Below are 26,596 nucleotides of genomic sequence, written 5' to 3'. Positions count from 1 at the left end.
AGTCCATGGGGTTGCAAAGAGGTGGACACAACTGAAGCATCTTAGCACACATGCACTATTTTCTTGGTTTGCCTTCCCTGCTCCATTAGGTGTCTCTCTGTTGATCACTGCATCTGCACCACCCATTTAAATTACAGTTTTACAAGACATTTTAATATCTGGTCCTCCTAATGATCCTTGTTGTTCCAACTGTTCTTACCTATTTTCACTCTCTTCTGTTTCTCTGTGAAGTTTAAAATAATTTTGTCACTTTGTTCCCTAAATAACCCCCAATAGAATTTAGTTTTAATTGATTCAAAACTCTTAGTACTTAATCTGAAACGGTTACATGAGCATGAGCTTTTCCACACTGAAAGAGGGCAGGCCTCTTTCCCTCCCAGTCTTCACTGATTCTCAGGAAATCTGCATCATCCCTCCATGTAGATGACATCTGGAGCTACTTTGTAAAAATTGTGGTATTTTCTGCCTCTTTCCACCATTATGTTTGCTAACTGGGTTTTGCTGGTATTTAGGGAAACCTTGTGTGTGTGTGTGTACATGTAATATCCATTTTGTTTGCTGAAACCTCTTGTGAGTTTCTTCAATTAAATTTTAGTATCTGGTTCACCAGTCTAATAATCACATCATCTGTAAATAATTTTATGTCTTCCTTTCCCAGTTGTAATAGGTCTTATTTTGGTTTTACGTTGTGTTGCACTGGGGGCATTGTTGCCAAATGATGTCAATAGTTGACCTGTCTGTGTTACTGCAACCTCCAAGACTTACCCTCCAGTAAATTTTCCCTTTGTGTGATGTTAGTGGTAGGTTTGAAGCAGATATTTTTAAACATCATAATAAAAATATCTCTGCTTCACCAGTTGTCTTTGTGCCTGTTTAAATCAGAAAGGGATGTTAAACTTTATCAAATGCCTTTTTGCCATCTAGTCATGTGACCATTTTGATTTTCTGCTTGACTTTATTTATGTGTTATTTTCCTAGATTTTTTTTATCAGTAATCTGTCTTGTGTACCTGAAGTAAATTATCTGCTTATGGGGAAATGAATTTAATGGCGTATTAGAGGAATAATTTGCAACAATTTGAGATGTTCTCTCTCTTTTTCTGTCTTATGTAATTGCTTATATAACATGGGAATTATAAGTTGTTGAAAGATTGAAAGAAATCTTTGGAAAAGCCATCTGGCTCCAGTGTTGTTTATTCTAATTTTCTTTTTATGGAATGCTTAATTAATTTATTGTCATTCTTTTTTGTTTAATAACAAAGGCTTTTCAGATTCTCAAAACAGGTTTTGTCCTATCCCATAAGCATTAAACATCATTGTTCTCATTGTAATATTTCTAAAGAGTATGAAATTGTGGTTTCGATTTCCTATTTGATATGAGAGTTACTTAGGAAAGTTCTTATTTTCCCCAGTTGGAAGTTTTTATTTGTTTAGAATTTTGGTTTAATAATATCTGGTTCTATCTCATTATACAGAGGTAATGCAGTGTACTCCTTTTCATGTAGAGAGAATTTTTGGATTTTTGTGAATGCCCCTCATCATTTTGATATTCTGTCCCAAATATTGATTACTTAAGTATAAAATATTATTTCCTCCTCTATCATATTTTCTGAAAGTAGCCTTCCTAGTTCTTTATTTTTTATTCATATAGTCGAACATTTCAAATGTACACATACAGAGCTTTTTCCTTTTCTCTTTTGTGAATTGTTCTATTGTTAGGCTTAAAAAGATTTTTTTCAACTCAAGGTGATTTTTTTTCAAATCTCCAGGCTGTTAGAAGCGTGGCACAGTAAACATCCTGCGTCCTTCCCCCAGATTCACCAGTTGCGAACACTTTGTCGGTTTGCTTTGCGTCTGTATTTCTGATCTCTCAAATCCTTGCCCGGTTAGCTGTAGTAATCATGACTCTTCAAAGGCTCTAGTCTGTGTATCCTCAGAAAAGTCAGTCTTCTCCATGTCCACAGCATAGTCATCACGCTCAGGAAATTCAAGTCCGGTATCCAGTCAAGAATCACACATTGCACTGGACTGCCATGGCCATCCTGAAATTTTTAAGTAAATGAATTTTGAACCATTCAAATATAATGTGGTTTTTCATGTATGACGAGGCCTTAAATGTGGAATTTTCCCAACACTGTTTACTGATAAAATTTTATCTTTCCCACTGACTTGCATTGCTTCTGTTTCTGTAAATGAAATTCACACACACAGGCACACCCCTCTTCCATTTTCTTTTGATCATACCCCAGTACCCGTTGTTTAATTATTTTGATAATTAAATAGTTACCAAATATGCCCATAATATGGGCTATTATCTAGTAGTGGTTTTTCACTCACATTCCTTTGTTTAAAAATAGGTTCTTGACTATATTTCCCATTTTAAACAAAGAAACCAAAATAATCCCATTGATATTGTTAAGATTTCAAAATTGAGGTGATCTGTATCTTCAGGGCTTCGAATTGTCACCTAACTGACCTCATATTTTATACTATTTACTTTTTCCCAAAGACAGAAAATATAAATTTGGCAATAATTGAATCTTAACAATATGTGGTGCTTTCTTCCAGGACTTAAGCATTTCTGTCCATTTATTCATCTGTAGTTCTGCACAGTGATCTAGCACCCACTCTGCCAAGCCCTGTGCTGGACACTAGAGATATTCTTTTGTATCGCTTGGTAGAGGTTGTTGTTGTGTTTTGTTTTGTTTTTTTTCTCTTCCCTTGTCAGGTCTGTATATTTCTTTCTTTTTTAAAATATTTTATTTTTAATTGATTGATTGGTTTACAATATTGATTTGATTTCTGTCATACATCAACATGAATCAACCATTATTTGTGTTATCCTTACCTGGGTGTTCATTGGAAGGACTGATACTGAAGCTGAAACTCCAATACTTTGGCCACCTCATGCGAGGAGTTGACTCATTGGAAAAGCCCCTGATGCTGGGAGGGATTGGGTGCAGGAGAAGAAGGGGACGACAGAGGATGAGATGGCTGGATGGCATCACCGACTCAATGGACATGAGTTTGCGTAAACTCCGGGAATTGGTGATGGACAGGGAGGCCTGGCATGCTGTGATTCATGGGGTCACAAAGAGTCAGACACGACTGAGCGAATGAACTGAACTGAGAGAATGAACTGAACTGAGAGGGGGTGCTGGAAAGCCACTGAATAGCCACATGCAGAGTCTCTTTTATGACCCTGGAGGGAGATCAGCCAAGAAGGAGGCTATTGAGAGGTCTAGTTACCTGTTTTCCACCCTGGTCCTACTCCAGAAATTATGGACAGTGGAGCAAATAGAATCAGTTGCCAGCAATTTGAATTTTCTGCCTGACTGTAGGCTTTGAACAGTGTCTATCCTAAGTCAGTTGGGTCTTCAGGCCATCAAACAGGTATGTGTGGCATTTGTGAGGGTATAACTTTTGCCTTATATTCCCCACATGAGTTGTTCCAGGACTGTTCTACCTGTGATGAACCAAAGCGGATGGTGGCTTTTTAGCATCAGATAAGGATTACCGTACTGTTACTGTAGATTACCAGACTACTATGTTTCTTCCTGTTACTCTCAAGCAATGTTGTCATTATCTTCCCTCTATGCACTAAGATTGGACTTCCCTGGTGGCCCAGATGGTAACAAATCCACCTGCAATGCAGAAGACCCAGGTTCAATTCCTGGGTCAGGAAGATCTCTTGGAGAAGGAAATGGCAACCCATTGCAGTGTTCTTACCTGGAGAATTCCATAGACAGAGGAGCCTGGTGGGCTCAGTCCATGGGGTTGCAAAGAGTGGGACATGGCTGAGGGACTAACACTTTGACTTTCATGCACTGAGATATTACCATCCTGGTTCACCCAAAAAATGTACCATTAGGCCCCACATGTGCTAAGTCACTTCAGTCGTGTCCAACTCTTTGCACCCCTATGGACCATAGCCTGCCAGGCTCCTCTGTCCATGGGATTCTCCGGGCAAGCATACTAGAGTAGGTTCTAGTATCTTTGCGATCTCCGGGGGATCTTTGTGACCCAGGGATCGAACCCACATGTCTTAGGTCTCCTCTTTTGCAGGCAGATTCTTTACCATTGAGCTACTGGGGAAGCCTTTGAGATCCCACATTTTCCAGTTGAAAGAGCTGGCCAGCTTCCATTTGATGAGCACACACTGGCTGTGTGCCTGTCACTCTGCATAAACTGTCTGCCTCCTCACAGCACTGCAGTTGTAGCTTCCCCATTTTGCAGATATGGAAACTGAGATACACGGAAACTAAGTGCGTTGACCCAACCAATGGAACACTTAAGTGGTGCAGGCAGACTTTAAACCCAATTCAGCCACCCCAAAGCCAGCACTCACTTCAGTCTAGCCATACCACCTCCCTAGGAGAAAAGTCATACATGATCTATTTTGGTGACATTTCCATTGGAAAAAAATTAAAATAAATGTCACAGCTCAGAGGGCAATGCTCGGTGTCTGGAAAAGTCTGACTGCTTTTGTTCTTAAGCTCTAGATCACTGAGGGTGGCTCAACACTCATTTTCTGGAATTATTTTCAGACTCTTGCTTGGGCATTTGCCAAGAAGGGAAGAGACTAATCAGTGCCAGCTAGCAAGGCTTTCGGGACAACCGTGGTGACAGCAGAAGCAATATCACATAGAAGTCAGCTACCTTAATCCTGTGTCACCTTGAACTCTGGGCACTAGAATGCCCCTGTGGGAGGCGGTCGAGCATTAAATCATTTAACAAATATTTTTTGAGCAGGATCTGAGCTAAGGCCTGAAGATATAGCAGGAAACAAGACAGACATACACCTGTCCTCTAGAATCTTTGTTGCTGTTCAGTCACTAAGTCGTGTGTGACTCTTTGTGACCCCATGGACTGCAGCACACCAGGCTTCCCTGTCCTTCACCATCTCCTGGTGTTTGCTCAAACTCATGTTTGAGAAGGGGACAACACAGGATGAGATGGCTGGATGGCATCACCGACTCAATGGACATGAGTTTGAGTAAACTCCGGGAGTTGGTGATGGACAGGGAGGCCTGGCATGCTGCGATTCATGGGGTTGCAAAGAGTTGGACACGACTCAGTGACTGAATTGAACTAGCTGTTTTTTAAAGGACTTCTGAAAGGGTGTTTTTTTCCCTTACGTCTTCTAGCTTGTTTTTCATGGTGTACAGTTTATTTATCTCTATCTTCTATCAAACCACTTTACTGAATTCTTTTATTAATTTTAAAAGTCTTTCACTTGATTCTCTTCAATATATTAGGTCACAGTCATATTATCTACAAATGATGATAAATTGCTTTCCTCTCTAAAATGTATATCTCTTCTGTTTGGTGTCTTATTGCATTGGCCAAAATTACCCCATTTTAGATACAAGTCCTAGAGGTGAAATGATTTGCTCGGCATGTCAGACAGAGCTAGTGAGTGGTAAAGCTAGAACTAAAACCTCCACTTTGGTTTTTTAGAGCAATAAAGGTCACTAAAGCATGGCCATCTATCTAAATATCAGCTAACTGGCCCCATATCTATCCAGTTGCTTTTTGCTCAAGGAAGGTTGACATTTGCGGTGCTTATAGTTGTTTCTTTAAATGACTTAACCTCCTAGATGCATACGTGTGTGCGTGCGTGCGCGCGCACACACACACACACACACACACACACACACAGCAGGCATAATGATGATAAATGATGCCGAGAAAAATTAAGCAGGGAAGTTTAATAAGGCATAATGTGGTTGGGGTTGCTATTTTAATTTTTACATTTATTTATTTATATTTATTTATTTGACTGTGCCAAGTCTTAGTTGTGGCATGTGGGTTCTAGCTCCCAGACCAGGGATAGAACCCAGGCTCCCTGCACTGGGAGCATAGAGTCTTAGCCACTGGACCATCTGGGAAGTCCCAGGGTTGCTGTTTTAAATACGGTGATCATGTATGATTTCACTGGCAGAAGTGAAGAAGCAAACCTTCAAAGGGTTGCATATATCTGAGGGAAGAGCATTTCAGGCATCAAGGGTAGCAAATCGAAGGCTTTGAGATGAGAACATGCCTAGAGGGTGTTCAAGGAATAGCAAAGACGTCTCATAACAGGGCCTTGGAGACATTATAAAGATATTGCCTTTTCCTCTAAGTAAGGCTTCCCTGGTGGCTCAGATGGTAAAGAATCAATCCACCTGCAATGCATGAGACCTGGGTTTGATTCCTGGGTCAGGAAGATCCCTTGGAAAAGGGAATGGCTACCCACTCCAGTCTTCTTGCCTGGAGAATTCCATGGATAGAGGAGCCTGGATGGCTACAGTTCATGGGGTTGCAAAGAGCTGGATGCAACCAAGGCACTAGCACTCACTCAAGGTGAGTGAGCCTTTGAGCACAGGAGTGTCATGACCTGGTCATGTTTTTAAAGGCTCACTGCAGCCAGTATTTTGAGATTGCTGGAGGCAAGATTAGAATCAGGAAGACCAGTTGGGAAGCTATGGCAGTAGATCATAGTCCATAGTAGATCCAGTCAAGAGATCATGGGGGCTTGGTAGGGTCATAACTTGGAGATGATGGAAGGGGTCAAATTCTGGATATATATTGCAGTGAGAACCATGGTAGTTACTTACGTGTCATATTGCAAATGAGAGAGGACTGATGATTAACAGAAAATACGTGAGGGCCAGGTCGTCTGCATTTTGATGTGAAATATTTCTCCACCCCAGTAAGTGCATGCTAAGTTAAAGCTAGTTATACTTTTAAATATTAGAGAAGAATATATGGCATGACACTCTGGCCATCATCAGAAAGCTGTCTGGTTTCTTATTTTAAGATTTCTTTTGGTTTCATTTGATAATAATTAAAATTTAATGTGAACTCTTCAGTTGAATTGATATGGACCCTTTACACAACATGATGGGTTGGCCAAATAATTTAAGTTTTTTCTTTACCTCTTATAGAAAAACCTGAATGAACTTTTTGGCCAACCCAGTATTAAGTCTTCTAAATTTCTACTCAAAATCCACTTTTGTTAAATTTATTAAGGGCGATTCAGTCACAGGAGATGAGTCCAAATGGAAAACCAGGCAAATCTTGATGGTCTAGTTTGATAACACTGTAATAATAATGCATGCAGCAGTTCAGTTGGCTCCAGTCAACTTCTATAAACAGCACTTCTCTCTTAGAAAGAACTCCGCAGACACACTATCTCTTTTGAGCCTCACCACCATCCTGTAAGCACCCTTCTTCTCAGAATCCTTCCCTGACCAAGTTCCTCCTTCTGTCCTCCCCTTACTGAATTGTACTGAACAGTTAATGTGTCTCCCCGTCTCAGTCCTGAGCTCCCAGTGCCCAGGGGCCATGTTGCATTCAAGTTTCTGTAGTCACGCAATAAATATCTGATGCATAAATGAATAAATACATGAAAGACAGAGTGGTCAGTAGATCACGTAGATGTCAGAAGCCAGGGAAAGATGCACACACACATATACTCTGACACCAAAAATGTATTCCTCTCCCCATTTCTTTGCCTTCTCTGATGGCTGTTGTGACTAAGTGAATCATGAACAAAAACATATTCCCAGAGTCTTGAAGTAAAGGTTGGCTAACTAAGACACGTCCTTGTAAATTTCAGTTTCATAGTTCCGAGTGACCTTAATGTGGGGTATGTAATTGGAAAGCTAGATTCTGTGGGGATTACAAAGCTCATGCTTGTTTCTTAGCCCATCTTGTACAATAACAGCAAAGGTTTATCATTGCATTTTTGTATTAAAATGTGTGCATAGTTGAATGCTAAAGCACAGACTCTTTTGAAGGTAGAAAGAACATCCAAGATTATTCAGTCCATTTCCCTCATTTCTTTAACAGCTTTATTGAGGTATAATTTTCATAGCATAAAATTCATTCATTTTTAAGTGTACAATTCAATGATATTCAGTAAATTTGTAGGGTTGTACAACTATCACCACAGTCTCACTTTAGAACATTTTTATCATGCTGTAAAATACCCTGTGCCCAAGTGCAGTTGATTCCTGCTCACACCTCCAGTCCCAGGCAAATACTAATCTGAGTAATGTCTCTATAAATTCGCATTTTCTTGACATTTCATATGAATAGAATCATATAATATAGTCCTTTTCGTCTGGCTTCTCTCATTTAGCATAACGTTTTTGACCTTCAGCCATATTGTAGAGTATATCAGTAAATTGTTTCTTTTATTGTTGAATAATATTTCATTAGATGAATGTATCATATATTATTTATTTGTTAATTGATTAGATTGTTTTAATTTTTTGGCTATTATGAATAATGCTATTAATATTTGTATATAAGTTTTTATATACACACACTTAGATTGATATCTAGAAATGGAATAGCTTGGTGAATGGAAGCTGTATGTTTACCTTTTTAAGGAACTTCTCAACTGCTTGCCTTAGTGACTGCACCATTTGACTTTACATAGCAATGTATGAAAGTTCCAGTTTTCCAGTACCTTTGTCAACACTTGCAATTGTCTGCCTTTTTACTGATAGCCATTCTATTATGGTTAATTGTTGTTGTTTTTTCTTTTGTGTTTCTATTTTTTTTTATTGTTTTTATTTTTATTGAAGTATAGCTGAGTTACAATATTATATTAGTTTTAGGTGTACAGCATAGTCAGTATTTTTACAGACTGTACTCCATTAAAAGTTATTACAAGCTAATGGCTATAATTCCCTGTGCAATACAGTTTATCTATTTATAAAATATTAAACTGTATTGTTATATAAACAATATAACAGTTGTTTATAAAATAAACAATATTGTTTATATATAATATAAACTGTATTGTTTATCTGTTTTATTCATAGTAGTTCGTATCTCTTAATCCCATAGCCATAATTTGCCACCCCCCATCTTACCTCTCTGCTCTGGTAAGCACTAGTTTGTTTACTGTGTGAATTTGTTTCAGTTTTGCATATATTACATTTGTTTGTATTACTTTCTCAGTTCAGTCTCTCAGTCGTGTCCGACTCTTTCTGACCCCATAGATGGAGCACACCAGGCTTCCCTGACCATCACCAGCTCCTGGAACTTGCTCAAACTCATGTCCATTGAGTCAGTGATGCCATCCAACCATCTCATCCTCTGTCGTCCCCTTCTCCTCCTGCCTTCTATCTTTCCCAGCATCAGGGTCTTTTCCAGTGAGTCAGCTCTTTGCATCAGGTGGCCAAAGTATTGAAGTTTCAACTTCAGCATCAGTTCTTCCAATGAATATTCAGGACTGATTTCCTTTAGGATGGACTGGTTGGATCTCCTTGCAGTCCAAGGGACTCTCAAGAGTCTTCTCCAACACCACAGTTCAAAAGCATAAATTCTTCAGTGCTCAGTTTTCTTTATAGTTCAACTCTCACATCCATGCATGACTACTGGAAAACCATAGCCTTGACTAGATGGACCTTTGTCAGCAAAGTAATGTTTCTGCTTTGTAGTATGCTGTTTAGGTTGGTCATAGCTTTTCTTCCAAGGAGCAAATGTCTTTTAATTTCATGGCTGCGGTCACCATCTGCAGTGATTTTGGAGCCTCCAAAAATAGTCTCTCACTGTTACCATTGTTTCCCCATCTATTTGCCATGAAGTGATGGGGCTGGATGCCATGATCTTAGTTTTCTAAATGTTGAGTTTTAAGCCAGCTTTTTCACACTCCTCTTTCACTTTAATAAAGAGCTCTTTAGTTCCTCTTCACTTTCGGCCGTAAGGGTGGTGACATCTGCATATCCGAGGTTATTGATATTTCTCCCTGCAATCTTGATTCCAGCTTGTGCTTCATCCAGTCTGGCATTTCTCATGATGTACTCTACATATACGTTAAATAAGCACAGTGACAATATACAGCCTTGACGTACTCCTGTCCCAATTTTGAACCAGTCTGTTCCATGTCCGGTTCTAACTGTTGCTTCTTGAGCTGCATACAGATTTCTCAGGAGGCAGGTAAGGTGGTATGGTATTCCCATCCCTTGAAGAATTTTCCACAGTCTGTTGTGATCCACACAGTCAAAGGCATTAGTGTAGTCCATGAATTAGAAGTAGATGTTTTCCTGGAATTCTCTTGCTTTTTCTATGGTCCAGTGGATGTTGGCAATTTATTCTCTGGTTCCTCTGTCTTTTCTAAATCCAGCTTGAACATCTGGGTTCTCGATTCATGTACTATTGAAGCCTACCCTTGGAAATTTTGAGTATTGCTTTGCTAGCGTGTGAGATGGGTGCAATTGTGAGGTACTTTAAACATTCTTTGGCATTGCCTTTCTTTGGGACTGGAATGAAAACTGACCTTTTTCAGTCCTGTGGCCACTGCTAAGTTTTCCAAATTTGCTGGCATATTGAGTGCAGCACTTTCACAGCATCGTCTTTTAGGATTTGAAATAGCTCAGCTGGAATTCCATCACCTCCACTAGCTTTGTTCATAGTGATAACTTCCTAAGGCCCACTTGACTTTGGATTCCAGGATGTCTGGCTCTCGGTGAGTGATCAAACCATCATGATTATTGGGTCATTAAGATATTTTTTGTATAGTTCTTCTGTATGTTCTTACCATCTCTTCTTAATATCTTCTGCTTCTGTTAGGTCCATACCATTTCTGTTCTTCATTGTGCCCATCTTTGCTGAAATGTTCCCTTGGTATCTCTAATTTTCTTGAAGAAATCTCTAGTTTTCCCCATTGTATTGTTTTCCTGTATTTGTTTGCATTGATCCCTGAGGAAGACTTTCTTACCTCTCCTTGCTGTTCTTTGGAACTCTGAATTCAGATGGGTATAGCTTTCCTTTTCTCCTTTGCCTTTCACTTCTCTTTTTTTTTTTCCTCAGTTATTTGTAAGGCCTCCTCAGACAAAGATGTTGTGTTTTTCCATTTCTTTTTCTTGGGGATAGTTTTGATCCCTGTCTCCTGTACAATGTCACAAACTTCTGTCCATAGTTCATCAGGCATTCTGTCTATCGGGTCTAATCCCTTGACTCTATTTGTCACTTCCACTGTATAATCATAAGGGATTTAATTTAGGTCATACTTGAATGGTGATTGCAGCCGTGAAAATAAAAGATGCTTACTCGTTGGAAGGAAAGTTATGACCAACTTAGATAGCATATTAAAAAGCAGAGACATTACTTTGCCAACAAAAGTCTGTCTAGACAAGGCTGTGGTTTTTCCAGTGGTCATATATGGATGTGAGAGTTGGACTGTGAAGAAGACTGAGCACCGAAGAATTGATGCTTTTGAACTGTGGTGTTGGAGAAGACTGTTGAGAGTCCCTTGAACTGCAAGGAGATCCAACCAGTCCATCCTAAAGGAAATAAGTCCTGGGTGTTCATTGGAAGGACTGATGCTGAAGCTGAAACTCCAATACTTTGGCTACCTGATGTGAGGAGTTGACTCATTGGAAAAGACCCTGATTCTGGGAGGGATTGGGGGCAGGAGGAGAAGTGTACAATAGAGGATGAGATGGTTGGATGGCATCACTGACTTGATGAACATGAGTTTGAGTTAACTCCGGGAGTTGGTGATGGACAGGGAGGCCTGGCGTGCTGTGATTCATGGGGTTGCAAAGAGTCAGACACGACTGAGTAACTCAGCTGAACTGAATGGTCTAGTGGTTGTCCCTACTTTCTTCAACTTGGGTCTGAATTTTGCAATAAGGAGTTCGTGATCTGAGCTACAGTCAGCTCCCCGTCTTGTTTCTGCTGATTGTATAGAGCTTCTCCATCTTCAGCTGCAAAGAATATAATCAATGTGATTTTGGTATTGACCATCTCGTGATGTCCATGTGTAGAGTCATCATCTCCTATGTTGTTGGAAGAGGGTGTTTGCTTTGACCAGTGCATTCTCTTGGCAAAACTCTGTTAACCTTTGCCCTGCTTCATTTTGTACTCCAAGGCCACACTTGCCTGTTATTCCAGGTATCTAGGTATCTCTTGACTCCCTACTTTTACATTCCAGTCTCCTATGAGAAAAAGGACATCTTTTTTTTGGTGTTAGTTCTAGAAGGTCTTGTAGGTCTTCATAGTACTGTTCAACTTCAGCTTCTTCAGAATTAGTGGTTGGGGCATAGACTTGGATTAATCTGATATTACTGTAATATTGAATGGTTTGCTTTCTAGATTCCACATATAAATTTGGTTTCTTTTTTATATCTTCAGTTTTGGAAAATATTTGCTGCTAGTCTTCAGGTCACGTTCATCGATAGCTACTCTATAAGTAGTAGTAATTTTGGCATACCCATGGGAGGAGCTTTAGCTCTGGGTCTTCCTGCTCCACCGTCTTGGTCACAGCTCTTTAAATTGACCATCTTTTCCATGAGTTTATAAACCACTTGTATTTTACCTTTAGTGAAATGTCTAGTCAAATATTTTGCCAACTTTCAATTTGAGTAATTTGTGTTTTTATTATTGACTATTAATGGATCATTATGTATGTTGGAAGAGAGTCATCATACATAAAATTTGCAAATATTTTCTCTCAATGTGTAGCTTGTCTTTTCATTTGCTGAATAGCACCTTCTGAAACCAGTTTTTAAAAATCTGATGATATCCAATTGATCTTTCCCTCCCTCCATTCGCGGATCATACTTTTGGTGTTGTACTCACACACCCTTTCCATAATCCAAGGTCATGAAAATTTTCTCCTATGTTTTGTCCTAGAGAATTTATAACTTTAGCTCTTACAGTTAGGGTTATGACGTGTTCTCTCTGTTCTTATGTATAATGTGAACTTTTTTGTGAACAAGGTTTTTTTTTTTCTATTGAAGTATAGATAATTTCTTATATTGTGTTAATTACTGCTGTACAGAGAAATGTCTCATGTGAATTTAAGTTTAGATTCTTGCATGTGGATAGTCAGTTGACCTAGCATCATTTGCTTAAAGATTATCCCTCTGTCATCAAATTGTCTTGAAATTTTTGTCAGAAGTCAACTGACCATGGATGGATTCAGTCTCTGACTAGCAGTCTCTTCCCCAGGTAGAGAAAGGGCATCACAGGATATGTCTGTGATGGAGTCATGGTCTGAAAGGATGTTGGTACCCCTCAGTGGTGAGTGGTCAGAGAAGCGTGAGTCATCATCTATCGTATCAGTCTGAACAGCAGAAGAGGCATTAGGGTCCAACGGCACAGTTCTCCGAAGCTTGCAGAGGTGCCTACAGGTTTTGCTGTTAAAGGCATCTAAGACAACTGTCCTCTGAGAGCTGGGGTCTTGGGTCTGGGACCAGAGTAGAGTTTTCTTGTCTCAGGAGACACTGAAACTAAAATACAGAAGTTGCTGGCGAGCCTGGGTCTGAAAAGTCAAGGAAGGAGAGGGGTGCGGGTTGTCAGTCACATTAGAAAGAGGATGAATGATGGACATTGAAGGTGAGGAGATGAAAAGAGGTGCAGATGAGCCTTGGCCTTATGCATTGAGATGAAGCTGCAGCCCAGGTTTCAGGTCCTGTAAGAAGAGACCCTTAGGAAAAATTATGAGGAAAATATGGTCATCAATGTCCACCTTCTCATTGAGAGAAATAGAGAAGGTGTCACGGGAGGGGAAACGTGTGAGTAAATGTTGTGAGGTGAGCATAGAATAAGAAGAATATTTTATTCTCTCATACTCCCCGGGATTCTCTACTTACAAAATAAAATCCTCTCTCTTTGCAAACAATCCTGAATAGTTCATTCCAACCCTAGAGATATGATTGCGGGAGGTGTTCTCATTTAGGTGTGATTTAATCATCACCAGCACGCTGAAAAGAGCTTCAATAAATATGTTTTCAAGAGAATGATGATGAGAGTGAAGTTAGCACAGAAACACAAATAATGCCCACTCTCTTGCTTCTTTCTCCGACCTCCTCCTAAAGCATGTGTGTCAGGGGAAGGAAGGTTGCACAGTTCGCGTGACTGTTTCTTCCCTTCCTCCTCCTTAATCAGAGGTCCCAGATCTTTCAGAGAGGCTAGATTCCTGGCAGAAAGATTTATATGACAAAATAGTTTACAGCTTCCCAGCTGCAATTGCGCATTTGCCTCTGAATAGACAAGCTGTAGACACAGTGGGCCTCAGGGAGCTGCTGGCTGTGCTCTGGCACATTAATCCCAATTGTATGGAAACCGTATGTTGACAACACAGTTTAACCCAAAAAAATACCCTTTGCTAGCCTTTGTGATTTCAGACGAGGCTGGGTGGGATAGAGCTGTATAATTTCAGCCGCCGAGTAAGACAAACACACAAAATGCTTGGAAGGCCCTCTGTTTGTTTTGTTGGCTTATGGAGTAGGAAGGAAGGTAGAGAAAAAGAAAGGATACTGAACTATGCATCGAGAGTCTGGATCTCTACTCTTGCTGCAGTTTGACACTCATGGGGCACTCTGCCTCGCAGCCTCAGCACCCTCATCTCTGGTCTGGCTGCTGAGTTTGGTTGAATTGACAAGTGAGTCCTCAGTAATTAGATTGGTGGAGAGAAAGGGGCAGTGGGGTTACAGACTGACCCCTGGAGAGATGATTTGCTTCTCTCCATAGCCTACCCATTTGGCTTACAGTTGGTGTTTAATAAAGCCTTGGGCATCTCTCTTCACACATTAACAGCTTCTTACATCCTTCTAAGTTGAAGGAAATGTGTGCAATCACTAGACAGGAGCCTAGAGGAATCACTTTCTCTTGAATTGGATTTCTACATTCCGTCAGATTGGGTTTCTGGCTTCTTTTCAATTTAGTTCAGTTTGGTCCACTTGAACAAGTATTCACTGATCAGCACACAGGTATCAGGCAATCTGCTGAGCAGTATGTGGACAGAGAGAGGGTGAAGCAGAGATAACTAAGCCACAACTGCCACTGTCTTAAAGGTCACTGTCCAACCAGAGAAACAGCAGATCCAAGCTCACGTTATTGCTGTCCCAGGCAGACAGCCACTAATCAGTGGTAGGAGAGTTGAGTAGGGGGGAAGACCTACTCATTCACCTTTGGAAGACCTAGACCTGCTGCATGGAGGAGATGAAAGACAGGCTCAGCTTCTAGAGAAAGGCTTCCACAGGCAGAAGTGGGTAGAATGAGAGGGCACTGCAGGTGGAGGAAGCACCAGTTGGTGATGGCGCGGGATAGGGTCCAAAGGATGTTTGTGCAGTAGCAGGGGTTTTGGAGAAGCTGCAGTCAGGGGCCTACCATAAGACTCTCTGAGAGGTAGTTTACAAACCAGACACAAAGTGCCCCCAAGTGCCAGGATGTGGAGTCTAGATTATATCGTTCAGATAGTGGAGAGTCTGTCAAAGTGCTTGAAGAGTGACAATGTTTATGTTTAGGGAGGTTAGTGGATTGACTGGTGAGTTGATCACATAAATTAGAGGCGAAGAGACCAGCTGAGTTCAGCTAAGAGATGGGGAAGTGCCCCACCTCTACAATATAATGGGAAGAGAACAAAGGGGAAGGGCAGGTGCAAATTGCTGATGTCACGTCAACAGAGCTTGCTGATTAGAGGAGCAGAGTGAAAACCAAGGAGGTAGGAAATGAGGATGAGCCCCCAGAATCAAGATCTGGCCACGTGATGAACAGTGCTCCCCTCACTAAGGAAAGAAATGGAGGAGGGGTTTGTAGGGGTTGAAACCAAGTTGCATTTTGGGTGTATCCAGTGTGAACTGGCCCTTTGGAACATCTAAATGGAGATCTGTTTCTGCACAGTGGCAGGTTTAGAAGCCTGAAACTCTGGAGGGAGGTTTCAGTCATAGAAGTGATGATGGTAAATAACAAGTTCATCCCTCCAGAGGGTTGCTGATCTGCCTCTCCTCTTTCCCATTCAGTGTTTATCAGCTGGTTGTCAAGGAGGAGCGGCTTCAGAAGTCACGCAGGGCAGCTGACATCATCGAGTGCTTTTCAGTGCCGGTGAGCTACAGGAACGCCTCCAGCCTTGATTCTCTGCACTACTTTGCTGCCGAGCTGAAGCCTGCCAACCTGCCTGTCACCCAGCCATTTACAGTGGGTGACAACAAGACCTACAATGGCTACTGGAACCCTCCTCTTTCCCCTCTGAAAAGCTACAGCATCTACTTCCAGGCCCTCAGCAAAGCAAACGGAGTAAGTATGGCCACATGGAGGCCATTTCTTGCCTTGTTTGCCCATTCTTAGATGAGAAGGCAGCATCGCTTTAGAGAGAGGTTGGCATATGAAGGCCCATGGACCAAAGCATCCAGATCAGCCTTTTGTTGGGCGGAGGGGGTTGTTTTTTTAATACAGTGATGCCTATTCATTTTCATAGTATATGGCTGCTCTGATGCTACAGCAGGACACTTGAGTCGTTGCAACAGAGACTCTCTGCCACCTGAAGTATTTACTCTGTGACCCTTTACAGAAAATGTTCTCAGACCACTGAATTAGAGGATAGCAAGGTGTTTCACTGGGGAAAATCATATTCAGATCTGAGTCTTAATTTTCTCATCTATAAAAGAATACCTATAAATGTGATTTCTATGAATGCCCTGAACATACCTATTTTAGGTAATCAGTGACTACTAACCACTTTCTCGTTACTGGTAGTCACATTAGAAAATATTTTTCTCTCAAAGACAAGGCAACCTTTTCTGTGTCAGTTTTTTTTTTCTTTTTTTTTTTTTTTGGTTAATAAGAGGTGTCAGTCATAATGACATCACAAGATCACAGGGCTAGAAAGGATCTGAAAGGTCATCCAGTATCTCCCTCCCTTCCCCTAGACACAAGAGAGTGCTTCAGCCAACATAACAATATCACAGTTAACAGATGTTAGTGTTTATCCCTTTTTTTAAAAAAAAGAATTGAAGTATTGTTGTTTTACAGTGTCGTGTTATGTTCTCATGTTCAGCAAAGTGATTCAGTAACACACACACACACACACACATATATATATATATATATATATTCAGTTACATATACACATATTTTTCATATTCTTTTACATTATGGTTTATTACAGGATATTGAATCTAGTTCCCTGTGCTATATAGTAGGACCTTGTTGTTTGTCTTTTATATAATAGTTTGTATATGTTAATCCCAAACTTCTAATTTGTCCTTCTCCTACCCTTTTCCCCCTTTGGTAACCATAAGTGTGTTCATAAGTGTGTTCTTTATGTCTGTGGGTCTGTTTCTCTTTTGTAAATAAGTTCATTTGACCATATTTTTTAGAATCCACATATAAGCATTATATGGTATTTGTCTTTCTCTGCCTGACTTACTTCACTTAGTGTGATAATCCGTAGGCCCATCCATGTTGCTGCAAATGGCATTATTCCATTCTTTTCATGGCTGAGTGGGATTCCATTGTGTATGTATACCACATCTTCTTTATCCATTCAGCTGTCAACGGACATTTAGGTTGTTTTCATGTCTTGACTATTGTAGTGTGCTGCTATCAACATTAGGATGTATATATCTTTTAAGATTAAGGTTTTCTCTGGAAATATGTCCAGGAGTGGAGTTGCTGGATCATATGGCAACTCTACTTTTAGTTTTTTAAGGAACCTTCATAATATTCTGCGCAGTAGCTGCACCAATTTACTTTCCCACCAGCAACATAGGAGTGTTCCCTTTCTTCCACACCCTTTCCAGCACCTGTTATTTGATGATGTCAGTGCTTATTCTTGAATAACTCCAGTAACAAATAACTCACTTCTTTATATGATAACTTGCTGATCTTTGTGGGGGCTGTGACTGAGGGCTTTTTTTTTTTAACTGACTTAAGTAAATCTTTTATTATAGCTTCTACCCATTGCTCTTGATCCATACTTTTAGGTCCCAGTAGAGCCAATGCAATCACCTTCTTAGCTGGTATTTTTTTTTTCAGTTCACTTCTCCTCTAGACACACACAAACCCATCTGGTCTTATGCTCTGCAAGCTAACTATCTTTAGTTCCTCTTGTACTCAAGTATCTTCTGCCTGTGATGTTTTTATGGACATATTCCAAGTTGCCATATTTCATTCAACAGATATATAATGAACAGTGACATATGCTAAGCCCTGTAGTTCATATTAAGATTATGTAGTATGTGCCCTCGAAGAGCTTCTATAACCATAAGGGAATCTGCTATGTGTCACATTCCACAGTGTGTCTGGAGAAGTGAGAAGCTCACTGGGGTAGGAAAACCTGAAACAAAAGCAAGATTTGTGGTTGAAGTCCTTAGAGAATAGCCTGGGTAGATGCTGGGTGGCCAAGATAGTCTAGTCTGTTAGTGGCCGTCGTTACTTTATGAGAAACCTGGATTGAGAAACTACTTCACATTTAAAACGTCCACATAACCATTTATAGATTCCACATTGGTATTTCATTTCTGCATCCATTACTGGTTCAAGGAACATTCCTCACAGAGAGTATAAAACTACAAAAAGAAGCCGCCAGACTGCCTTGCACCTGTGATCTGGCCTCTTCATACAACACTCTGATACACTGAGGAGGAAGATGTCAAGATGGCCAGAAGCATCTGGGAGCCCGTCTCTGTATCCCATACTAGCCAGTTTCTTGGTTCAGCACAGCCCTAAGAAAGAGCGGCTTTCCCTGCTCTTGGCAACATATCAAGAAGTGCTGCTGGGTTTCCATGCTGTGGAACAGAGTCATAGCTGCCTTCACGTCACCTGCTATCACATTTCTCCCAAAATTCTCCTAAAAACCCAACAACAGACCAAGTCTACAGAACCTAGGAAACTGGACCCCAGGAGCAATTTCTCCAACCTGAGCATGGTAGGTCCTAGAAGAGCAGCAGATGAAGTAGGAGGAATATTGGAGGTCTAGCTCCCCAGACGTCATACAATAGATCCCCTTTTTTAAAAACTACTTTATTCTGGCTGTGCTGGGTCTTCTGCACAGACTTTTTCTCTACTTGTGATAAGTGGGGGGTATTCTCTAGTTGTAGTGCGTGAGCGTCTCACTGTGGTAGTTTCTCTTGTTGTGGAGCACTGGCTCCAGGCGGCCAGGCTTCACTTGTTGCAGTGCATGGTCTCGAGAGCACAGGCTCAGTAGTTGTGGCACACGGGCTTAGTTGCTCTGAGACGTGGTATCTTCCTGGACCACAGCTCGAACCTGTGTTTCCTGTATTGGCAGGTGGATTCTTTACCACTGAGCCACCAGGGAAGCCCTAGACCCCCCTTTTGAAGACATGAGGGTTTGCCTTTAGGGGAAAAAGTCACCCCACTCTGAAGCTATCTCATCTAAGAGGCAGTTTCTACTCCTGGTTCCAAGATAAATATGACCATTTAGTTACTCATGCCTTTGAACCCACACCATATGTACCCTCATCTGGGGCCTAAGATTGGCTGCAATGAAGCCCGAGCAGGAGTAGAATTGGATGGTTGCTTATGCCAGGTGTCTTGAGGGTGTAGTCTACCTCACAGGAACATAGAGGGAAAAGCTGTGGGAGCTGGGCACTCAGAGTATTGTATCTTTCTAGCAAGAAAAAAAACTACACACCATTTCAAATTATTGCATAGTATTAACTTTTACTGAAAAGAGTTGGGTAAAAGAGACATAGGAACAGGAAAGTCAACCTCAGTCTGTCAAGCCTCTGCTTGGTCCCTCAGCTTGCTCTTTATCATAAAGGGGAGCAGACAATGCAGTTAAGCCTGGAGGATTTTTTGAGGAGAAAATGTTATAGCCTGCAAATTTCTTATCGGCCAAGTTGTTGTTCTTATGTAAACACATCACAAAGACATTCTCACCATCCAGAGGCTCCCACCGGCCCTGCTTCTATAAAATCATACAGACAGTAGTTGGCCAAGCAATGAATCAAAAGAAAGAAATCGCAAAGAGAAAAATATGAAATAAAAAGACGCATAGTGAGCCTGGAAACTAATTAAATATATTAATGCTAAAATAATTGTTCTAAACACATTGCAAAGAGGTTAATATTAAAAAAACAGTTACTTAAAGATATAAAAAATTTACAGCTGTTATCTGGGGATGTAATTCACTCTTATATCAACAAAAACAGAAAGAGTTGAAGAATTGATGAATGTAAATAAAAATCTGCTAATTTTCCCACTTTGGACAGGATGGAATAAATAATGACTACTTTATTTTTGATACCAACGTTTGTTTTTTTTTAAGTATTCTTTTTTAAAACAAAAAGGCAGCCTTCCAATCTATCATAGAAAGCCAGAAAACAGCAATCTTCAAAGAAAATGGAAGAAACAAAGGAAACTATAAGTAAACATGAAAATCAGTAACTATAAAGCAAGCCAGAAAACAGAAGCACTCTATTTGATTTTTTTAAAGTGATGCTTTGCTCTCTTCATGAAGGGGTAAAATGTCTTGAGTCAAGTAAAAACCAGAATTCAGCAAATCTATATCTCTAGAAGATTAAAAACAAAGGTTAGGGCAAAGTTATATTACATTAAAATGAACTAAAGGAAAGCAGAAATGGCCATTTGTTGCAGGATGGTTGTGGGCAAGGTTGAATGATTTACTATCAATCAATTTCATTGCTTCCATTTCCATCTAAAGTTTCAGCTAGAACATCAGAACAGGGTAAGAGAATTTTAGGGGCCATATATATTTATTCTATGAATATTAAGGATAGTTTTTCAGCTTATCAGAGTGGTTAGATATTTAGCCTTTACAGTCAGACTACTTACACATAAAACCCCGTAACTGGGTGACTTTTAAGTTACCTATTAAAAGAGTTAGATGTGATTGATTAACTAAGTAAACATCTAGAAAGCACAATATGTGCCCTGCCAAAAGGCACTTTTATCTCTGAGTGCTTGGAATAAAGCAGTAAGCCAAACAGACAAAGAAATCCCTACCCTCATAGCAGTTATAGTCTAGTAGGGAAGAGAAAGAGGGATAGAGGGAAGGAGGGAGGGAGAAGTAAAATAATATGTCAGATTATTAGGTTTAGGAATGTGGAGGTCACTCATTTAATCTTAACTATTATTAGGATAAGAGTAAAGACATTTGGTAAACTCCACAGTGAACTATATAAATGTGGAATAATTCAGTTGAGTCCTCCAAACACTATGGAGAGTCCAAGTATTATGTGTTATGAGACAGGTACTCAGAGTCCTCCCAGCCACTTTCATGAAGTGTGAATTGTTTACAGGCACTTAGGCTGGGAATTTTGATCACATTAGTAATACCTCATTTGCCTATTTATGCTTTCTTACAAATAGTAATAGCAAAGGGCAGTCCCAGCTGTTGAAGCACTGTCCTTGGTGCTGAATTTTCAGCGCCTGTCGGGAATTAGGCCATATTGTAACCATTTGTTTCGGGTACAACCATTACAAATCTATAGCATTTTAGAATTGGATGATTTTGAAGTGTCATCTTATGTACACCAGAAGCCAACATAGAAATCTCTAATAAAATGTTCTTGGCAAGGCATTATATAGCCTCAGCTTGACCACTGCAATTCTTTGGAGGGAAAAGTTGCTTCCTTTGTTAAACAAGTACAATAGTTAGAACTTTCTCCTTTCTATGAAGCCAAATTCTGCCTCCTTAACTCTATAGTCTTGGACACTTGTATTGATTTGAACAAATCGAATCGTTCTTTACCACGTCAGCCTTTTGGAGAAAATATGACAGTATCAGCCAGAATCCCTGTCCACCCAGGCCATCTTTCATTGATATTTAACATGCAATTACTTCTATTTCTCATACACTATGATTTCTATACCTCTTTCACTCTGTTTGTCTATTCTATTCTCTCATAGACAGACTCCTTTTTACAATGCTCTCCATGAAAGGAATGCCCAGAACCTAGAATTGTGCTCCAGATATAGTTAAACCATGCTTGCTACATTTCAACTACCTTTCCTCCCTTGAACCATTTTCTAAGGCACTATTTCTCACACATTCCAATATATTTTTCTCACTCCAGGGGTCTCGCACAGGCTGTTATTTTATCCTAGTCTCTCTTCTTCATTCTTTGAAGAACTAGTACCTTTTCAGTTTTCAGGTGTCATCTTCAGTGTCATATCCTCTGGGAACTTTCCAACCATATTATCTAAGAACCATCCACATCAGCCCTCACTATTTGTTGACCTGTTCTTTGCAACACTGTGCGTATTTTTAATTGCACTTGTTTTTGTTTGTTTGTTTGCAGTGCATGCCTGTCTCATTAGACTTAGAGCCCCAGGAAGTAGGAACTCTTGTTTGCTGTTGTATTCTCCTTACTGAGTACAGTATTTAACACATAGTGTAACAGTCATCTTCTGATGAATGGATGAGAGTACAAACTGCTGCTTGTTGTCTGTGAGTCTGTTTCCTCACTTATAAAATGGAAATTGCAATACACACTTCACACAGTCATTTCAAAGACTAAATGAGAAATGATCTCGAATACTGAAAGGCACCAAGTAAGTGTGAGTAAAGTCTGAATTTCCATTTAGTGTAGCATGAGAGAGATGGCTCAGAGCTATTTTCCCCATAGACAGATGAGCCATAAAGGACCTTCCTTCGATCATAGCAGTAATACTTTGCCCAGCTGTCTCATTTCCCAAGCTTCAGGCTCCTGGGCAGCCTCGATTTCCTCCAAATCTTCCAAATGGTACCCCAGAGTAGCTGTCTCCGTTGTAAACAGCGGGTGGGTGCAGTTTTACATTGTTTTTTCCCCACTCTCCCCAGAATGAGGTCTGCTGAATCCACTGTTCTCTGCATCCCCACCACCATTAGCCATGATTGTGAAGTTGAAAGGACCATAATTAACGGTTGAATGCAAAACAAGTGTGGCAAATTCACGCAGATATCCTTCAGAAGCCCCGGTTTGTTGGGCAGTGCTGTTGTGCCTGTTCTGTTTATGCAGAGAGAAGCCTCTTCCCTTGCTAATCCTTTTCATCATGTGGGGGCATATTTAACCTTCATGATGCCTCTGCCAAATGGTGAGCTAAATAAGAGAAGTGGAAAGTAGAAGGGTGATCATTCTCTATGTCTCATTTCCTCTTCCAGCTCCTGAACTCTTGAGAGCAGTTGGAAGGCAGACGCTATTCTGAATGAGTCCTCGTGTTTGCAGTATAATCACATCATAATAGTTGGGATGATCCAGGTAGAGCTGGGTTAGGAAAAATTCTGTCTCTGAATGAATTGGAAGAAACCATATTTAGTTGTGTCCGCACCCTGTTAAACTAATATTTGCACATGGGTGGTTTTAGTGAGGCACCGGATAGAAAAAAAAAAAATCAGGCAGCAGACAGGCTTAGCTTTGAGTTATGGTTGTTCCCAGATGTGTGAACTTGAGCTGGTTTCTTAGCATCTCAAGATATATAATATGATTAATGATATATGGCCCCCAAATGTAGGGAGAGTAAATGAGACAATACATATAATGCATCCATGACAGTTGTTGTAGTTCTGATTCTCTCTTTCTTTTTCACTGCTTTCCTGAAGCTCCTCTCTTGAGGTAGGGGAGGGTTGAAGCATCCTTCACCTGATACATCGCCATTTGTCCCATAGACTTCACACAGAAGCAAATCACTTCCTAACTCTGGAGGACCTCGGGAATTGGACCTCAGGTCTTTACATGTCATTACAGCTGTTGACTGCCTAACTCACCCATGACTCAATTGCTTTATCACCCCACCCCAAGCTTTATTTTCTTAGTTTAACTTTTCATACATGATTCCAAGCCCAACATTTGTTTCTGTTGAATCTTTTGATATAATTGATTGTGTCTTTGGAGAATGATCTTGCCCCTCCCAACCTCATCTCCTCATTCTCTTTTTACTTTAGTGACTATTCATATGTCACATGAAAAAAAGCTCAGATGGACCATAGAATGAGAAGATGTGGAAATACCAAGCTTGAATGGGTTAGAGTTAAGATCTCACAGGAGGTCACATAGCTTGGGTCTTAGAGATTCCATGAGGGAGTTTGTAAGAAAACTCACATATTGGTTGGTTGGTTAGTGTTATTCACTCAATCATGTCCAACTCTTTGTGACCCCATGGGTAGTAGCCCACCAGCCTCCTCTGTCCATGGAATTCTCTAAGCAAGAATACTGGAGTGGGTTGCCATTTCCTTCTCCAGGAGATTTTCCCAACCCAGGGATTGAACCCAGGTCTCCTGTATTGCAGGCAGTTTCTTTACCATCTGAGCCACAAGGGAAGCCACCAGGAAGCCTGTATTGGTTAGGATAAATTAATTTATACTGTAGTAACACGCAACCATGAAATCTCAGTGTATTGCCAGAAACGAAAAATACTTCCCCCTCTTTCTACGTGTTCAGAATGCGTCAGCATGGGGGTTCTGCCTATCCTAGTTACTCAAGGACTCAAGATGATGGAAAGTCTGCCTTGATCTATACCTCTACAATCACCGAGGCAGAGAAGGAAAATGTGGCAAATAAGGCACTGACTTCCACACAGAAAGATACACAGGAGGTTCACATTCTAATGGACAAGACTGGTCATGCAGTCATGCTTAACACTTCAAAAAGGAATGAAGCAGTGCCTTCCAGCTATGTGCCTAGGGGAAGGACTGGGATGTTTGAAAATATCCCTTATGGCCACCACATTTACCCTTATGCCCTAAGCTTTTCTTTCAAGTTCTTGTAATTAACAAGACTTACTCTTGAAGTACCCGTGCAATTTCTATCACAGAACCTGAGAACTCGCTATTATTGAGCACCTCCTGCATCCCAAACACTAAGCAAGATGTTTTCATGTACACTAGCTCTTGTTTGGTCTCACAAAATGACTCCATTTAAATCAGTGCATGGGTGTGCCACCAGAAGCACCATGAAATCTCATGGTATCTCAAGTTACTTCATACAGATGGAAGGATTTTGCTAACAACTTTCTGTTTACCTCCATGGGGATATGGTCAAGAAATGTCTAGCACTCCCTGTGACACTGTTCCACTTTAAAAGGCCATGGTTATTCAAAGTTTACCATGCAGTGTGGCTGAGAGGCATCTGAAAACCTTAAATCTCTCCTAGCCATCAGTGGCTGAGCCAATGTAACAAAAAAAAAAACTGTTAATCAAAGGCCTCTATATATCCTTTTTCTGACTCTGTTGCCATAGTCCTATGTCAGGAACATATTTCTGGATTTTATTGGCTCTGTGAAAGTGGGAAGGAGAACTGAAAAATAGACATTAGGAATCCAGGATCATCATCACATCTTTCTGTAACCACTTTGGAAAGCTTTGGCCTGCCAAACCTCCCCGCCTAGTTCTTATCTGTCCCCTGAGGCTGGGTTCCATGCCCCATCTACCTGCCCAGGCCTCCTTCCCAGTCCTCAAGGGATTCTCTCTCCTGGGGATCACCCAACCCCTTGGGCATGTCTCCCTCTGGGTCTCCATTCAACCCTTTGAGACTTATCACTTGCTCTAGAAAGCTCTGAATTTCTGTTGAAGCCCCATTAAGTCTCAGTCTCCTCTTTCCATGTGGAGAGAAATTCCCCAAGTGTCACCTTGTACAAATACCAAGATGAGCTCTCCCAGGTTGCTAATTTATTATTTCACTCACTTACAGTTCCTACAGACTTTATTATCATGGTATGAGAGCTGAGGGACCAAGAACATTTTCCTTTCAGTGCAGTACTTTAAACTCATTTGGATAAGGAAATGAAGGTTACCCAAATGTTGACAGCTGATAATCTTGTCAGTCTGAATCTTGAGGCATCAATGCTCCAGACACCCATCCCCAAAAGGTTCATGAAAATGACAGCCTAAGTTTCCATGCAGCAGATTTTCTGCCTCTATTCAGGCCCCTTCCAAGTGGAGGGTCTCCATGAAGTTCAGCCCAGTTGGCTCCCAAATGGTGAAAAAGTGGGGAAAACTCTGAGTCTGGCAACTGGATTCATGAGTTTAAGTCATTTTATAGCTACATGAAGTGAGTGTTGGCCTACTAAACTTCAGTTTCCACATCAGTCAAATGGGGATTAGATATGACCACCCAAACTCACTGGGATCTTTGTGAGGAATAAACAGGAGGAATGATAACTCTTTGCACATTCCTAAGCACCTTTCAAAGGAAGGTGTTGCTAGCATGGATATGTATGAATTTGTGGGTAGAAATTCAGCATTATGTGTATATACATATCTACTTCCATTCACATAAACATTTTAGCATGTGGGTGTATGTATGTACATATTCATGTAAATATTCATGTACATATGTGAATATACTCATGTACGTGTGATTATGTATATACAGTTGAAATAAAATTTTAATTAACTCAAGAATCTTACTGGTAGAAAGGTTATCATTGGGCCAGAGTTATAGTCTATGTGGCTAATGAGGTAGAACATTGCTTATACTTCTTGAGCTCCCTGGAAGCCAAGGCAAAAAGGGGCATGTGGCAGATTCACATAGTTTCTCTTGCTCGACAGAAACATGTGCCTGTTTTTTATGAGAGGGATGTAGCGCATGTATCCTTATATAAGGAACCTTGAGGAGATATCAGTTAACATCATAGTATCATTTTTGCTCAAACACTCCATTAGCTCCTTCTCCATCAGTATTGTCATACAAGAGTAAACTGAAATAAGCTACTTACACTCAAGGATTCTGTTTCTTGTGCTGTATAGCAGCATTAATACTATTAATTAATGTCATTAAATAAGACTAATGGTTCTCAAAGCTTCCCCCCCCCATAATTTTTTCATAAATATGCCTAGCATGGGGTCTTCCCTATTGCATAGATTGGCACTGACCATATGTGATGTTAGACAAGTGATTGGACTC

General features: G+C 40.5%; 1 protein-coding gene across 12 annotated transcripts in view; it reads left to right on the top strand.

Moving 5' to 3' along the window:
* PTPRT (protein tyrosine phosphatase receptor type T) overlaps positions 1-26,596 on the top strand; it is a 1,113,287-nt gene that overhangs the window by 860,111 nt on the left and 226,580 nt on the right. For all 12 annotated transcript variants that reach the window (XM_043479842.1, XM_043479836.1, XM_043479841.1 and 9 more), the window contains exon 12: positions 15,752-16,025. In XM_043479842.1, the coding sequence (XP_043335777.1) occupies positions 15,752-16,025 (274 nt within the window). The remainder of the gene's footprint in view (positions 1-15,751; positions 16,026-26,596) is intronic.

This window comes from Cervus canadensis, chromosome 10, assembly GCF_019320065.1.
Source record: "Cervus canadensis isolate Bull #8, Minnesota chromosome 10, ASM1932006v1, whole genome shotgun sequence".
Classification (NCBI taxonomy): Eukaryota; Metazoa; Chordata; class Mammalia; order Artiodactyla; family Cervidae; genus Cervus; species Cervus canadensis.
Note: the sequence above shows the minus strand (reverse complement) of the source record. Positions and strands in the feature narration are given on the sequence as shown.